This window comes from Sycon ciliatum, chromosome 6 (genome assembly GCF_964019385.1).
Source record: "Sycon ciliatum chromosome 6, ocSycCili1.1, whole genome shotgun sequence".
Taxonomy (NCBI): Eukaryota; Metazoa; Porifera; class Calcarea; order Leucosolenida; family Sycettidae; genus Sycon; species Sycon ciliatum.
In genome coordinates this window covers 22,381,111-22,399,744 of record NC_088648.1, presented here as the reverse complement: position 1 = coordinate 22,399,744, position 18,634 = coordinate 22,381,111, and the positions used below count along the sequence as shown (strand labels likewise).

Here is an 18,634-nt window from a genome sequence, read left to right as displayed (position 1 = left end):
CTGCTACTACAGACCACCGTGACTAGTGACCAGCCTGCTTCTACAGACCACCGTGACTAGTGACCAGCCTGCTACTACAGACCACTGTGACTAGCGACAAGCCTGCTACTACAGACCACCGTGACTAGTGACCAGCCTGCTATTACAGACCACTGTGGCTAGTGACCAGCCTGCTACTACAGACCACCGTGACTAGTGACCAGCCTGCTACTACACACCACTGTGACTAGTGACCAGCCTGCTACTACAGACCACCGTGACTAGTGACCAGCCTGCTACTACAGACCACTGTGACTAGTGGCCAGCCTGCTACTACAGACCACCGTGACTTGTGACCAGCCTGCTACTACAGACCACCGTGACTAGTGACCAGCCTGCTACTACAGACCACTGTGACTAGTGACCAGCCTGCTACTACAGACCACTGTGACTAGTGACCAGCCTGGTACTACAGACCACTGTGACTAGTGACCAGCCTGCTACTACAGACCACTGTGACTAGTGACCAGCCTGCTACTACAGACCACTGTGACTAGTGACCAGCCTGCTACTACAGACCACCGTGACTAGCGACCAGCCTGCTACTACAGACCACCGTGTCTAGTGACCAGCCTGCTACTACAGACCACCGTGACTAGCGACCAGCCTGCTACTACAGACCACCGTGACTAGTGACCAGCCTGCTACTACAGACCACTGTGACTAGCGACCAGCCTGCTACTACAGACCACCGTGACTAGTGACCAGCTTGGTACTACAGACCACTGTGACTAGCGACCAGCCTGCTACTACAGACCACCGTGACTAGTGACCAGCCTGCTACTACAGACCACCGAGAATAGCGACCAGCCTGCTACTACAGACCACCGTGACTTGTGACCAGCCTGCTACTACAGACCACTGTGACTAGTGACCAGCCTGCTACTACAGACCACCGTGACTAGCGACCAGCCTGCTACTACAGACCACTGTGACTAGCGACCAGCCTGCTACTACAGACCACTGTGACTAGTGACCAGCCTGGTACTACAGACCACTGTGACTAGTGACCAGCCTGCTACTACAGACCACTGTGAATAGTGACCAGCCTGCTACTACAGACCACTGTGACTAGTGACCAGCCTGCTACTACAGACCACCGTGACTAGTGACCAGCCTGCTACTACAGACCACTGTGACTAGTGACCAGCCTGCTACTACAGACCACTGTGACTAGTGACCAGCCTGCTACTACAGACCACTGTGACTAGTGACCAGCCTGCTACTACAGATCACCGTGACTAGTGACCAGCCTGGTACTACAGACCACTGTGACTAGTGACCAGCCTGCTACTACAGACCACCGTGACTAGTGACCAGCCTGGTACCACAGACCACTGTGACTAGTGACCAGCCTGCTACTACAGACCACCGTGACTAGTGACCAGCCTGCTACTACAGACCACTGTGACTAGCGACCAGCCTGCTACTACAGACCACTGTGACTAGTGACCAGCCTGCTACTACAGACCACTGTGACTAGCGACCAGCCTGCTACTACAGACCACTGTGACTAGTGACCAGCCTGGTACTACAGACCACTGTGACTAGTGACCAGCCTGCTACTACAGACCACTGTGACTAGTGACCAGCCTGCTACTACAGACCACTGTGACTAGTGACCAGCCTGCTACTACAGACCACCGTGACTAGTGACCAGCCTGGTACCACAGACCACTGTGACTAGTGACCAGCCTGGTACTACAGACCACTGTGACTAGTGACCAGCCTGCTACTACAGACCACTGTGACTAGTGACCAGCCTGCTACTACAGACCACCGTGACTAGTGACCAGCCTGGTACTACAGACCACTGTGACTAGCGACCAGCCTGCTACTACAGACCACTGTGACTAGTGACCAGCCTGGTACTACAGACCACTGTGACTAGTGACCAGCCTGCTACTACAGACCACTGTGACTAGCGACCAGCCTGCTACTACAGACCACCGTGACTAGCGACCAGCCTGCTACTACAGACCACCGTGACTAGCGACCAGCCTGCTACTACAGACCACTGTGACTAGCGACCAGCCTGGTACTACAGTCCACTTCGTCAGGCACGGACGGTCCCACATTCAATTATGGTTGTGGGTTTGCAAACCTCCAACTAAGGATCACCTGCCACTAAAGACCGCTTTCTCTGGCCCCAAGGGCCGGGTGGTCCTTAGTCACAGGTTTTACTGTACACTGCAATAAACATGACGACAAGCATCGCCATAGCAACAGAACTGTACAAACTATCAACCTTTGTATGTTGCTGGCGGCAGCTTGGAACTTCTCCGGTTTGGCCTCGCCGTCAATGGCCATGAGCTCGACCAGAAACTGGTCCAGGAGAAGATAGTCTAAGCACTGTGCGTTGCCCGTGTCCAGGAGGTAGTCGTGGAACTCGGCAGCCAATCTGAGCACAAGCATTTAAAAGAATATAGAAGAGGCACACGGAGTGATGTGTTATTGCTAGCCACAATCTATCCCACCTTACAACTGGCCAATGTGGGAAACCCATACACCATCCATGCAACGGCAGTCGCTATGAAGTTCAATGTCTGTGACTACAGTCAGACATCACTTAACCGCACACATCCGTTTTCCACAAAATATCCGGATAGGTGAGAAAACCGGCCAATCAAACACACATACCGTAAGTATGCATGACACATGCTGAAAATCGGTAACCAGCAATTTTTCTTCCGGATGGCGAGCGATCCGGATAAAAGAGGACCGGATAAGCGAGGTCTGACTGTAGTCACACGCACATAGCAAGACTCTGGGCCTGGCCGTGGAATCAATCGAGAAGGCAGAATATCTGTATATCTGGTGACGTAAATATAATCTAACTCTGAAGTAAAAAAATCTAACTCGGATTACAACTGCATGCTCCACAGCAAACGGTCAATGTAAAGGTGACCTAAGAACAAGCTTTCTCTTTAGGCCAGTACAGCATAATTACTCGCAAACTTGGTTGTAACACGGATGCGCAGTTTTACAGCACTGCCGGACCTAGCATCATTAGCTTCGCTCCACCTTAGCAGCCAATGGCCGCCAGGAGAATGTGGTGGCAGCACTTACTTTTCATCTCGCGCCACGGTGGCAAGTGTGAGCCGCCTGGTCGTCTTCTTGACCGGTTTCTGAGCCGTCTCCTTGGGTTTCCGCACGGGCACTCTGTTCCTATCCGCCTTGGCAGCCGCCCTCTGGAAACCTCTTGCAACACGTCTTGGCGGTTTTGCGCTGCAAAAACACGACATGTAGACAAACTTGGAATGTAACACATGATGCATGTGCCGAAGAACACTGCACGTTTTTGGGCATACCAGGTGCGCTTTAAAACATACAAACTGCACACACACATACACACACATACACACACATACACACACATACACACACATACACACACATACACACACATACACACACATACACACACATACACACACATACACACGCACATACACACGCACATACACACACCACACACACACACATACACACACACCTCAGACCTCAGACATGCCCATCGCGGAAGCGATGATAGCGAACAGCTATGTTAGACATAGCAACTTGTGCTGGGATTACACCATTCAACAGCTTGCAAGGTTGATGAATTTGACGCCACTATTTTTAGCCTGGTATCCACCACACAGCTGTTTGAAGTGACTTTTTCTGGCCATTGAATCCCTACTTTTTCAATTTTCCATTTTTTTTCTACACACACACACCACACCACATACTCCGGCATACACTGGCTGTTGGTAACCACCCAGGAGAATGAAAGAAAAGTCAGGAAGAGTCCGAGAAAGAGAAGAAAGACGTGTGCGACCATAATCGTCGGGAATTGAACCCGCAACCTCTCGATTGGAAATCGACTGCACATACCACTGCACCATTTGGGACACATACACATACACACACACACACACACACACACACACACACACACACACACACACACACACACACACACACACACACACACGTACGCCCGCCAAAAAGACCAGCAGTTGGTAATAAACACTGTCTTACCTTTTGGGATTGAGAGGGAAATGATGCAAGACCAGCGGAAGAACCATGCTGCACTTGCAACACACACACGCACGCACGCACGCACGCACGCACACACACACACAGAGGAACACACAGGCACATTGAAGTGCATATGCACACACATGCATAAACATATATGCACAAGTGCACGTACACACATGATTTTTTTTTCCCTGGCGCACTTCATAATCTGGCAAACCCAGCGGTACATCATGCTGGAAAGCACAAAGGAGCCAGAACAGATCTCCACTTGTCGACAAGCACAGGAAGGTACCGTATATTCTCTATTATAAGCGCCGTGCTTATATTTTTTCCACACCCCTCAACCCCGTGCTTGTATTGGAGACCGCGCTTATATTGGAGACCGTGCTCTAGGGGTGAAACAATTATACCGAATCCTCGAGTACTCGCTCGGTTTTTCAGGAATAATCGTACTCGGAATAAATCACAGTACTCGTTCATACATGGTACATGCATTTACCACGGAAATCTGCAGTTTCAGAGCAGCAGTCGGCAGATATTGATGTACAGACGGTGTGGTGAACATTTGTTCACGAGTAGAGAGAGCCTAAATGACCCACCAATCAATACACCAGAGAAAAATGACCGCCACTCGGTTCAATCAGGGTTGTATCATGTGATTTTAAGGCCCTCGGTGTGCAATTTTTAGGAGATGAAGAATACTCGAATACTCGAATATTCGATCGGAGAAAATCAGAGTACTCGAACTCGGGATCTCAATGCCAACTTTCACTCCTACCGTGCTTATATTTTTTCAACCAATACATCCATAGAGAGGAAGAAGAAATACATGCTGGATATCATGCATGCAGCATTGATTTCCACCAAGACCGTGCTAATAATAGAGACTGTGCTTATAATGTTTCGAAAGGTGCTCACAGTGTGCTAGTATTAGAGACTGTGCTAGTAATGGAGACCTGTGCTTATAATAGAGAATATACGGTAAGTATTATTATTATTATTTGTGCTCCCGCGTCAATGGGCTCGCCCAAATTCGCTTGCACCGAACCATGCGAAAAAAAGGCCGCCAGCAGGCAGGCAGGCAAAGAAAAATAGAAAATGGTGTCACATAAACTAATACAAACAAGAATATCATTATTGATGACATTAATATACTGAATGAATGGCAAAGGCCATGTGAATACGGATAATACGGATAATCAGAGTACCAACAACAAAGAATGTAGCTCAAACCATTGCAGTGCCAACTTCCTTCACCAGTACTCTGCCTTGTACGCATCTGTAACTGCGTTGCACAGATATGTCCATTCACGGCGATCCAGTGCTCGCTGAGCCATCAGCTGCAAGTCCCTTGGAGTCCTCAGACGGCAGCCGACTCGCTCCGCGTCTTGATTCAGCAGGACCGGTAGCGTGATCCGCGGCCGCCCACGGTATCCCGGCACGGAGCAGCCAAAGAATCCACTCATGGCCTCCCTAGCCAGTGTGTGCTCATCTGATCGCAGGATGTGGCCAAACAACCGCCATCTTGCATTCACCAGAATGTTGCCAAGTGGAGCAGCACTGCAGCGCTCGTAAACCAAATCGTTCGACAGTCGGTTGGGCCACCTGATACCCAAGATATGCCGAAGTTGCCGCCGATGATACGATTCCAGCGCTTCAATTGTCTGTCGAGTGATGCCCCATGTGGAGCAGTTGTAAAGCAAGACAGGTAACACGAAGCAGTTATACAGCCGGACGCGCACCTCCAGACTCACTTGGTCTCTTCTCTTCCATAACTGGCAGAGGGACTTAAACGCTATCGCCGCAAGCTGCTTTCTGCGGGTGACATCCTCTGCATCACCAAGGAGAGAGCCGAGTTTCTTGACCATACGCCATGGCTCATCAGCACGATCGGCCTCTCGCTGGATGGCTGTGAATTCTGTCTTGGTCTGGTTGACGGTAAGGGACCATGTACCCAAGATGGTGGCAACTTGTGGCTCTAACATCCGAAGCCAATCACTAGAGATACTGATGAAGTCCACATCATCGGCGTACTCCACATCGTACGGAAGATGCCGGGCCACAGGCGCAGCCATTCGCTGTCGCACATCCTGCAGGGCAGCTTCCAGGTAGATCACGAATAGAATTGGCGACAAGGAGTCGCCTTGCGGGGTACCAATGTTAGTGGAGAAAGAGCTTGATGTTTCCGTGCCCAGTCTGACTGCCAAATTCGTATCTGAGATCAGGTAACGGATCAAGCGTACCTCGTCTTCTTCCAAGAATCGCTGAACCACGTCCATCAACTGTCCTCGCCTGATCGTGTCAAAGGCACGTGACATGTCGATGCCCAGTATGCTGAATGACCAGTGGTACCGCTGGGTCGTAGCTGCTAACCACCGATGGCACCAGACCACATCAGCTGTTGACCTTCCTGCACGAAAACCACTTTGGTTCAGTGATAGGAAATCGTTTACGGCTGGCGAGATGCGCTTGAGGACTACCAGCGACATGACTTTGCGTAGAGTTGTCAGGAGGATGATCGGTCGCAGACTGGTTAAAGCACCCACCGGCTTTCCGGGCTTCTGGAGAGGTATTAGTGTGCCATGACCGATGAATGGCTCTACCCGGTGTTGCTGAAATAGGCTGTTGGTGCATCGGCTTATGACGGTAAGTGGGTATCGTATTTCCCCGAATATTAGTCGCACCTTTGTACACTAAAAATTATGATAGTAAAATCCAAGGGAAAAAAGTGGGTGCGATTTACAATCAAACATGACTTACTATCGACGTCAGTATATCAAATCAATTCGGCTCAAACCTGAAAATGGGGGTGCGACTTATAATCGAGTGCGACTTATAATCCGGGAAATACAGTAGTCACTATAGCAACCACGGTCGCACTCCAAACACAACACAGAGGACGAGTCCCTTGTGACACGCAGCATATGTAGCCATGCTGAATTGACACTCACTTCTCAAAATGGCAGACTTGATCGTGCTTGAAGTCTTCCCAGACCTCGTCCAGGCATGTTTGCGCAAATGCCTGCATAGTGACCAGTACACAAGCAGCATAGAACACAATGGAACCAGACAAAAGAGCAGTACAGAGCACACGAGAACCAGACAACGGCAAATTAGGCAGCAGCTTGCACAGAGCTTACTTGTGGAATGAGGAAGATCTTCATGCTTGGAATGGAGCGTTTCTGCTTCAGTGCCTCCTTCACTTCCTCAACGTCGCCTTCACACAGGCCGATAGGTGATGGTGACCCTGGAGCATAGATCGAGGAGTGTGGAATACTGTTGACAATGTCACGTACACTCGATATGCACTAACACAAGGCAGAGCAACAGAGGCCATGAGTGGTTTTTTTTATTTAATCACGAAACTCAGAGTCACGAGAAAGACATTGGTCCCTGATGTTTTGCCCTGTGTAGTAAGCTCTGCTCTTGTTAGAATATTGAGCAGTATTTTGCAGTAAGGAACTCAGACACGTTGTCGACATGCACATGTCGCACATGTCATGCACACTCGATATGCACTCGCATGGATCTCCTTGCAAAGCTATTGAAGAGAAATGAAAGAGAAGGACGGGGTGAGAAAGAGAGCGGCTGCGTGAGAGAAACCAACAGACATACAGACACAAACTCACGGGCAGACTGAGAAACAGAAAGAAAGACAGACAGAGAGACAGGAAAATCAGCATCATACAAGGGCTTGATACTCCACATGATGAGACGACACCCGGCAAAGGTCCAGCTATTAGATACATGGCCATAGCAACAGGTGCCAGATGTTACGCTGACGAATGCTTAAGACGTTTCCACTAAAACTTATTGGTCTTCTTCAGAATAAAGTATTGTTACAGAGCTTTCGGCCATAGACCACTGTACTACTTCCTCCACCCGTCACCACCCTGCGCTCATAGCCGAACCAATGCACGAAGCATAAACACACCAGCACAGCGAGGACTTCTTGCATTGGTTCGGCTAAGAGTGCATGGTGGTGACGGGTGGAGGAAAATGGTCTTCTTCAAAACGACACGATTCAGCAAGCGGACACCGGGCACTGGGATTCCTAAATGCTGCACGGCGGATGACTAACCTGAGCCAATGAACGTGTTGTAGAGTGCACACATCTGTGGTTTGATCAAGTTAGTTGCCATAATCGTACTGTTATCAATAGCCCACAGCGACACCAGGAAGAAGTAACACGACTGTATGTGTCGTCTGTTGGCGACGTTTGCTTTCCTGAAGCAACAAAAATTAGAAATAGTTTATCAGATGCAAAATGATAGACACATTGACTAGAGTCTTCGGGTGATTCCCAACAAGCGTGGCCATTTCAGTACTGATACCGACAGTACAGGAAGTCTGCAGACAAAGCACACAATGGTACTCATCCCGCCACACACTAGTCTAAACGGCATGTGAATGATGAAGTCAGTCCCTTTACGTTGCTATTACACACTGTCTGCCGGATAGGCGTGAGATCTGCGTACTTCAAAAGTAGGAGCAATGGACTTCGTCGTAAGATGACCGCCGATGTCGGTGCATCTAAGCTGTATGTGCATGGTAGAGTAATGGAGCTAAATACATGCCTTCTCATGCATGCTACCTGAGCAGCAGAGGTACAATCTGGTGAAGAGCTGATGAGTCCAGTGGGGACGTAGCGTACTAAGTTACCACAAACTACAGTAAAACCTGGTACTACACACCACCGTGACTAGCAACCAGCCTGGTACTACACACCACCGTGACTAGCAACCAGCATGGTACTACACACCACCGTGACTAGCAACCAGCATGGTACTACACACCACCGTGACTAGCAACCAGCATGGTACTACACACCACCGTGACTAGCAACCAGCATGGTACTACACACCACAGTGACTAGCAACCAGCATGGTACTACACACCACCGTGACTAGCAACCAGCATGGTACTACACACCACCGTGACTAGCAACCAGCCTGGTACTACACACCACCGTGACTAGCAACCAGCATGGTACTACACACCACCGTGACTAGCAACCAGCATGGTACTACACACCACCGTGACTAGCAACCAGCATGGTACTACACACCACCGTGACTAGCAACCAGCCTGGTACTACACACCACCGTGACTAGCAACCAGCATGGTACTACACACCACCGTGACTAGCAACCAGCATGGTACTACACACCACCGTGACTAGCAACCAGCATGGTACTACAGACCACCGTGACGAGCGACCAGACTGGTACTACAGACCACTTTGCCAGGCACGGACGGTCTCACATTCGTGGCCGTGCGGAGAAAACCTCTAACTAAGGACCACCTGCCACTAAAGACCACTTTCTCTGGCCCCAAGGGGTGGTCGCTACTCACACGTTTTCCTGTACGCATCAAGCACTAAGTGACATACTATCACCGTATGGCAGGTATCATCAGCTATGCAACGACCAGGTGCCGGGCATCAGGGTCATTGCCCGAGTGCATGCATAGTGCAGATCTCCACATTCCAGTGCAGGTTTAGATGGACTGAGTTTTTTTACAATTTGAAAGTACGAAGACCAGGCAGTTCGAGACAGATTCAGTGAGATGTGTTTCGGGAGATGGGGGGGGGGGGAGGGAGGGAGGTGGTGAGGTTCAGCTCTCTCAACTCCCCCCCCCCCCCCCCGTCCCTTCCCTCTCCATGCTGCCACTCATACAACAAGATCCTTTTATAACCTACTCACTCGTTGATATAGTTCAGGAATGGACGTCCGCATATTTGATCCGCGTCTAGCCCGGCCTGCAAGCCTGGGTTTTCTCTGGGAATCCTGGCACAGGGTTAAACAAAACACAAAACGCAGTAACATGGCAACGGAAAAGTCACATTTGTACACCAGAAAGCGGACACAATGCCAGTGGGGAGGTGCAGCTGGCATGCCGTACAGCGCGGCCGGATGAACGCATACATGACACATACAAGGATACAATGACAAACAGTGGGATGATGTGCATCCACTACAGATGGAAGCAGCATGTGGCTGGTCACATTACAGTCAGCGTTAGCGTCCAGATTCTCAAACCTGTACAAACAGCATCACATGACATTTGAACACCGAGCTCTGCTGCATCAGCGCCAGCAAATGGACTCCACGCTGACACTGATGTCGTATTTTTGAAGGGTATGCGGTGTGTCAATAGCTCAATACCAATTCAGACTTCATTTCGTGTACAGCGTAGCATGAACATGTGTTTTTCACAGTGAAATGTGGTCACGTGATGAAGCAAGCCAAGGTGATGAAGCAAGCCAAGGTGAAGTTGAAGTCAACCATCCTCCGTGATGCGCATTGCGGCATGTTTCCCGCATGAAAAGTGAAGTTGCACATAATTTGGGGTTGTCACACTTGCATTGCAGTACGGTAATGAAAATGCTGCAACTTCGTATAGCGTCTGGAAAGGGATTGGAGCCCAAGGAAAAGGGGCCCCCTGAGTCGTCATTGCAAGCCATTGAAATCCGATGCAGGGACACATTCTACAGAATGCTGCATATATGTGTGTGGCCACAGAGTCTGCTCTAGGATTTCAAAACAACCGGGTACACCAGTACCGGACACCAGTACCTGACACAAGTCTTGCAACTGGGTCAGAGCCGGGTCAGAGCCGGGTACACGCCTTCAGCCTGTCACACACAGATCAGTCTGTACTCCCTTGAAGAACAGAGAAGGTCATCGACATGACTATCATGTATCCTCCCAAACGGGTCACGAGTGACACGGTGTTCTGTTTTCAAACGGGTCCAAGTACCCACCAACCGGGTCGCTGACCTGGCTGACCCGGCTCTGGAGCAGACACATGCAACATATTCAATAATTATGGAGTGAGATGGACGGTTCCGGGCTGCTAACATTATTCTGTCACTAAGAGAGACATGCATAAGCACACCAGTGTACCTTATTGTGTTGCTGACTGGGCGTGCAGTGTGCAGGGAATAGACTCTGGGAGCCAGCCGTGGCAGTATGACTTTCGGCTTGCCTTTCACTAACGCATTTGTCAGGTACTCACCCCTGCAGCGGGCGATACAAACAGTACAGTCGCCAATTACGGACAAAACATCACCAAATACGGACAAGACATCACCAAATACGGAAAAGACATCACCAAACACGAACAATACATCACCAAATACGGACAAGACATCACCAAATACGGACAACTCAGGACCGGCGGAAGCAGATTTGACTGGTCCCGCCATACTCAAGTTTTCTGTACGATATGGAGGGTACCGTATTTCCCCGATTGTAACGCGCCTTTGAGGTTTGAACTACGTTGTTTCAATGCATGCGTATAATATTCTGTAGGATGTCACTCTCGATTTTAAGTCGCATCCCCTTCTTTGTCCTTGAAGCTTCGTGTAAAAAGGTGCGACTTATATTCAGGGAACCACGGTGTACACATGACCTCTTCAGCAGTAAACACACGTTGGTGACCAAAAAGTTGGTCCGGCCATAGCTCGACCAACAGAACTGGTTCCGGCCACGGCCTGCAATTACGGACAAGACAACACCTATTGCAGTAAGGAAACCGTGCAGTGCAGAGCTCCTTGGTCACGGGCACTGCGAGGGCCGGTATGTTTGCCCCGTGCAGGGAAGTTGTGCAGATTGCAGTGAGCGTTCGAGAGTATGATCGGAAATCATAGGGGTTGAACAATGCATGCTGGAATTCAGGACCAGGAGACGCAGTTTTTGATTGGTTCGGTCATACCATAGCCGTCCATATTTTCGTGTATATGGCGGGTGCACATGATCCCCTCAGCAGTGAACACCTGTTGGTGGCCATGACCTGACCAACTGGACTGGTTCTGCCGTACGCCCCTGTGTATATGCAGTTGGATAGGGTTACGTCAGGGCGTGCCTGCCAAGCAAGGTTCCATTACCAAGCCTTGCTCAGCCACCCACTACAACTGTCATGCTCACACTAGTCCGCAGCCTTGCTGTAACGTACCATTTCTTATCCTGATCTTTGCGCAGCAAGTCGACGACAAAGCGTGGACACCAGTAGCTCTGCAGACGCACCAGTATACCCTGGCAGACACGTGCCAAGCTGATCTTGCTGCTGCCACTGCACGCTAGTTGGACATATTTCTGGGCACGTGCATATCGAGACAAAAGAGACACATAGGAATGAAAAAGGACCAAGGAATGACAAGTAATGCTATAATTAGGGCTGAGTCGGGTAGCATTTTCTACGGGTATCGGGTCCGGGTAGTTTTCCACGGGTAGCACGGGTACCCGATCGGGTAATGTTTCCATGGTAAGACCACAATGCACACCGGCCCCTTCCCTTGCGCATTGGGTAGACATGCGTGAATTATTTGTACACATGCACTGTACATGATGTCATCTGCGACCTCGGGTTTTCGGGTACTATTCGGTACCCGACTACCCGAGGTCCTCACGGGTAGCACGGGTACCCGACTACCCGTGCACACTACTAGCTATAATGTCCACTAACACCACCAGTTACTTGACAATCAGCTCATGCGATAACATTGCACGACACTGACCGACGGTACTGACGTTCTACAACTGCCGTGACATGTAGTTCCTTGGTCCTTTTTCTTTCCTAGAATTAAATTCTTCCCTTGGCTCTCCATCCGAGTCATCAGAGACACATTGGAATGCATGTTCACCTTCCAATACTCACACATTGCACACGTTGCCTGTTTATTATCTTGGGTACATCGTAGGTTATCACGAAAAAATGGTAAATGTATATGTGTGTGTGTGGGGGGGGGGGGGGTATGAGAAGCCAAGTACATTTTGTTTGGTAAGGTACAGCCGCCAAACGTTTACAAGCTCCGTAAGGATAGTCTAGCCCAGCTCTGCCAACTCTCACCTGAAGTGGCACTGGAACCAGTCCAACGTACTTTGGCAGAAGCTTGCTGCACGGGAGCATCGAAAACGGAGAGAAAGAGCACCGCCAAGTTGCATGGCATGTATCACAATTTGGGTACAGCACATGAACGACTTCATAACACCACAATGCACTGCTGGATAGCTACACACAGTGCTAGCTGTGGGGCGCCGAAGAAAGCATCGCCTGAGAAAGACCAGACTAGAATTTCATCAAGCACAGCATAACGTTACCGATGTATACACGGTCAGGTGACTCAACTGTGCATAGACGGTATTATATGAAAATAAGAACGGTCTAAGCTGGGATGCTGACTGCTTACCCCCCCCCGCCGTACTGTAGACCACTGATGCACACATAACAAGTTTCTTTTCCCAAACAGACGGGAAGTTACCGCTAACCTACCTGACACTTCTGTGAGCAGTTGCTCGCTTGAACTCGTTGTTGCCGGGTGTGTGTGCTGCACTGATGATGGCATCGCGTATGTCCACCCACAGTGGTATGAGGTGAGAGCCACGTGTGCGCAGCAGGAACCGTTCAAACAGCAACATGCCTTCTCTCTGCAAAGTGAGTCATATCCACCCAAATCACACACACACACACGTACATGTACATGTACGCAAACACACAAAAACACACACACACAAACACACACACACACACATACACACGCGCGCGTAAGTACAAATCACGCATGTACATTTGCAAATCATTACACTTTTAACTCGTCAAACTTTCCACTCGTTCAGACACCCGGATGTGCATGATATCTAGGTACTGTGAGCGTACCTTGCCGAAGAGATCCCACATCATCTCATACGTGTCCGAGTAGATTGCATCGCTGAATGTCATGCTAAACAGGTCGCCATCGTAGAGATCATCGTCGCTTTTGTTCCAGTCGTCCTCCGTCATTAGGCCGTCAATAGGTGACTTGACCGGTCTCTCGTCTCCTGGATATACATGATGTGATGCGGAGTGGGAACGGAGAGGCAAAGACAGGCAAAGAGACATATTGACAGAAGGAAAAACACAATAGGAGTTAGCTGCATGGCACAACAGAAGCAATACGGAATACAGCCATGCACTCGCACTTATGTGTTGACAAATTCATGCTTTCTTCCCGCTGATACACCAGAGAGAGAGACCGACAGGCGCACAGTGCAGCACGGCAAAAAAGTAAAGAAAAGCAAGGAATGGGGTGCGAGTCAGATACAGGTTTACCAGCAGATCAACCGGCGGCTAAGATAAAGAGAGATTAAACGCGTTGTGAAGAGATGGCGAGATACACGTACGCACATTTGGACAGACACATGCATGCACGCAAGTGGTTTAGATAGCTTATGGAAACACCCCCCCCCCCCCTCCCCCGGCATCACCATCCAAACTTGCTTCAGTCCATTGCTAGAAGTGTTCGTTTGTTTATATTTCTTCATTTTTCTTCGCCAGATAGTAGTACACAGGTTTTTCTGCCTTCTCATCTAACCAATTGGAGGCTAGACCCTCAATAGAAGATGAAGGTGACGACAGGCTCTACTGCACTATTAGTACTACGCTACGTACCTGTTTTGTTGATCTTGGTGCTGATATCCAGCAGACCAGTCTGTTGTGGACGAGCCATGGCTTCAAACTTGGCCAGTCGCATGTGATAGGAGTCCTCTGGTGCCGAGCCGCCACTTTGCTGTGCGCTACCGGCTCGAGATCCGCTACCGGTCGCAACGCCGCCAGAAGCGTCCATATTGGGGTTGGAGTTTGCGCGACTTCTGCCGGCTGGTCGAGCGCCTGGGCCAGAATCTGCGGTGTCTCGGGCAGTAGGACCATGATCACCACCACCACCATCACCATCACCATCACTGCCATGATCACCACCATGATTACCGCTGACGGCAGTCCCAGCATCCTCAGCAGTATCAGCAGAATCAGCAGTGACAACGGACACAGTGTCACCACCACTGGAACTGGCATAAAGACTGTCGACTACATCCACACCTAGTTTTTCAGCAACGCTAGGATCCCTAAGAGAACCTGCATCACCGATGCCTCCAACAACTCCAGAAAAGTCCACGGAAGCAGAAGCAGAAGCATCAGAATCATCACGTGTGCTGGCGCCATCTCGGACTTCCTCATCAACGGTGGATAGAGAGAGCTTATTGCTGCCTGATCGGTGTGGTCTATTCAAAGAGGGTGCGGATGCCGGTCGTTTTCGCCGATGCTGCTTTGCCGAACGCTGTCGATCTAAGCTGCTATCCGCAGTCCTTGTGCTAACATCCGGAGCACTTCTGGAACGTCGTGATTTCCATGAACGTCGCTCTGTGGATGAAACAGACTGGCACCGCTGTTCCCCTGCACTTGCACGGAGGGACTCTGTGCCTCCCTGCTGTTGGTTGTGGTCCATTGGTTCAGCAGAAGAGCAACTTTCTTCAATAACGTTATCATACTGTCGATAACTGCTATCGCTTGTCGTTGCCGACGAGATCGAGTCAGGTGATGCCAAGCGGAGGATGTATCGTCTAAGATCGCTTGATGTCTGTGGTGGGTTGGGCAGGTCTAGCGACTCTTCGCACGATGAGCATCGTGAATGTGACCATGTGGGAGGTTCTGTGTCCTGCAGTTCGGTAGAAGCGGAGGACTGCGCGCCACCCTGCTGGTCATGCCCAATACCATCAAACATGGTAACCTGTGTCGTCCGCCCGTCATCAACAACCCAATCTGCTGAGCTGACGGGGCCTGATGGCGGAGGAGCGTGCTGAGGAGCGCCCTCTCCGTGCTCCGCAGATTGCCCTGGCGAAGCAAGCGGCGCTTGAAGAGTGTCGCGGGACTGCGTTGAAGCTCGAGATGCATCACGGGGACTGTCGTGTGAACTCGCTTCGCCTTGGTGTACCACTGGCGTTGATGGTGTCCGGTTTGCCGATCGCCTGGAAGATGGGAAACTAACATGCTGCGGAGACTCAGACTTTGATTTCCGATCCTGTCGTATGCTCTCTGGTGATGATGGAGACTGTACTTGTGTTCGGTCTTCATCTGAAATACCAGGAGACATACCCGGTATTTGCGATAGCGGGCTATCACCATATTCAACCTCTGGAACAAGTGCATACTGAGAGCTCGGGTGATCGTCAGCATCAATTAGAGAGATATCCAGATCTTCCGCATCACTGATATATTCATCCTCTTCCTGAACATTACCGTCATTGTCCACAACTAGCTTTGACGATGCTGGAACGCCTGACGCTCCGGGACGTGACCGAGCATTGCTGCCGTGTCCTGTGGATGCTCGACCTGACGCAGCCGAAGGATTGCTTGCACCGCCGGTTCTGCGTTCCCTGGCTCCAACTGACGAGGTGGCAGCACCGCCGTCATTTCGGCTAAACCAGCGGAACTCTTCGTCACCGTCCAGAGAACTCAGACCCAGCACGTCAAATTCACCGGGGTAGTTCGAGGGTGACGTTGCCCCATCGGTGCCAGCCATGGGCGAAGGGTAGCGCCTTTTCGGCGAGCTTCCCAGGACAGCGTCGATTAGATACAGCTGGGCATCAAGCGCATTCCAGTTACTCGCAATGACCCGGGAAATGAGAGGTGTACAAAGACGCATCAGCCGACACAGCTCCATCTCCGAGCGGAAGCGGGATCTGCCAGGGCAAACAAATGTGAAGATGCAAGGGAAATAACAGCTCTGGGAATTTGTTGTGAATTGCACGGTATGACACAGGGTTTGACCACCGCCATGCTTAAAGGGGAAGTGTACCGTTCTTATAAAAGCACGGATGACCGCGATTGGTTCATATGGTGTAGTCTTTTGAACGCTGAGTCGACTGGCTTTTGTCCGCAAAGGCTGCGATGCATCGCTCAGCCCTTATTCCCAATCGAACACGGGTGAGTAAGCGGTCACGTGCTCATGAGTACACCAGTCACCTGGTCACCGTACCTGCAGACGACAACTTTTACAGCATTCCTGTCACTTGGGTTGAACTTTTGAATCTTTGAACCACAAAAACACATTCACAAGTGCACCCATTCACAGTATTGTTCACCTTCACAGACTGTGACGTAATAATTATAACTACAGTGGAACCTGTCCAAGACGACCGCTCAAGGAACCGTCAAAATGTGGTCTCTGTTACCAGGTGGTCTCCTTATCCAGGGTTATTTCACTGGCAATAGATTCCCTTGGTCCTGGTTTCAGTGGTCTTCTAGAACAGGTGGTCGCCTTATCCAAGTTGTTGCCTTGACAGGTTCTACTGTACGTGCACATAGCAGGTTCCTTTCCATCATCAAGTCAAACTATCCCTTGGAAGTATCAACCTATATTGTACCAACTCGGCTCTTTTACATACTATGCAAGTTGGTGATGCAAACTTACTTGATAAACCAAGTTATCCGGTTCTTGATCAGCCATTCTTCTAGAGTCAAGCTGACCACTTCCTTGAGGCTAGGGGCAGCTACATAAGCAACCGTCGTGCACATGCAGAACGTAAGAACATTCACAAGTGCACCCATTCACACGCACGCAAGCAAGCAAGCACACACACACACACACACACACACACACACACACGCACACGCACATGCCCAAACGCGCACCCATACAACCGCATCTTGTCAAACCACACGTGCACGCGGAGCAAGAAGCAATAAAGGCTCCATTCCCGGACTAACCATTCGAATACTTAGTGTACGGGGGGGGGGGGGGATTTACACTCGTATTGTATGCTACTGCGGGGTTATTGAAGGTATCATAGACGTATAGCGGTATCGGACCTTTCATCTTACTATAGAGAACAACAACCCCCGTAGCGTTTTTGTTGGCAGATTTTTGCGATAGGCGGGGTTCTTATGTCCGCCCCTTACAAATTTACAATGCATTCGTACTTGAGACATTTTGCCTACATTTTGCCTACATTTTGAATCAATTTGCACTTAACATGAGACTCCGTCAGACTTAGTGTTCCCGCATCCGTAGGAATACCACCACTGCCAGTTTTGTGCCTTGCTGTCGCACTATTATTATCTCGCTACCTTGCTCAACTGTTACTTGTAGCATGTTGGTCCTTCCTGTTACTGTATACAAGTCTTTTTTTGTTGATATAATGGTACTTCAGATATAAAGTACGTGTTTTACGACACTTGCATAATTACCGGTATATATTTCCTCTGCTGCAAAGTACCGTGTTTTCCGGACTATAAGCCACGCTGTAGTATAAGTCCTCTTTCCAAGCCCTCCTAATGTCAATCAACACAACAGACATACGACGACCCCGAGGACGACCACGTCTGAGATGGATCGACGTTGTCAAGAAAGACTTACAATGCATTAATCTGTCGCTTCTGGATGCTGTGCAATCTGCTTCTGATAGAGCTGCTTGGCTCGAAATTGTTAACAGATGCGTTGACCTCATGCAATGAGTGATATGCAAACTGTCATTATTATTATTATTATTATTAGTAGTAGTAGTATAAGCCGCACTGGGGTATAAGCCACACTAGAGTATAAGCCACACTGGAGTATAAGCCACACTGGAGTATAAGCCACACTGGAGTATAAGCCACACTGGAGTATAAGCCACACTGGAGTATAAGCCACACTGGAGTATAAGCCACACTGGAGTATAAGCCACACTGGAGTATAAGCCACACTGGAGTATAAGCCACACTGGAGTATAAGCCACACTGGAGTATAAGCTACACTGGAGTATAAGCCGCA

The 18,634-nt window shown here is 49.8% G+C and overlaps 1 protein-coding gene across 1 annotated transcript in view; it reads right to left on the bottom strand.

Moving 5' to 3' along the window:
* LOC135819709 (uncharacterized) overlaps positions 1 to 18,634 on the bottom strand; it is a 49,400-nt gene that overhangs the window by 27,551 nt on the left and 3,215 nt on the right. Inside the window, exons 4-17 of the mRNA XM_065332964.1 lie at positions 17,294 to 17,372; positions 14,497 to 16,562; positions 13,726 to 13,886; positions 13,342 to 13,496; positions 12,919 to 12,964; positions 12,025 to 12,164; positions 10,974 to 11,087; positions 9,771 to 9,854; positions 8,147 to 8,292; positions 7,206 to 7,312; positions 7,017 to 7,087; positions 4,063 to 4,110; positions 3,109 to 3,267; positions 2,288 to 2,440 (exon numbers count right to left, since the gene is read on the bottom strand). Of these exons, the coding sequence (XP_065189036.1) occupies positions 2,288 to 2,440; positions 3,109 to 3,267; positions 4,063 to 4,110; positions 7,017 to 7,087; positions 7,206 to 7,312; positions 8,147 to 8,292; positions 9,771 to 9,854; positions 10,974 to 11,087; positions 12,025 to 12,164; positions 12,919 to 12,964; positions 13,342 to 13,496; positions 13,726 to 13,886; positions 14,497 to 16,562; positions 17,294 to 17,372 (3,529 nt within the window). The remainder of the gene's footprint in view (positions 1 to 2,287; positions 2,441 to 3,108; positions 3,268 to 4,062; positions 4,111 to 7,016; positions 7,088 to 7,205; positions 7,313 to 8,146; positions 8,293 to 9,770; positions 9,855 to 10,973; positions 11,088 to 12,024; positions 12,165 to 12,918; positions 12,965 to 13,341; positions 13,497 to 13,725; positions 13,887 to 14,496; positions 16,563 to 17,293; positions 17,373 to 18,634) is intronic.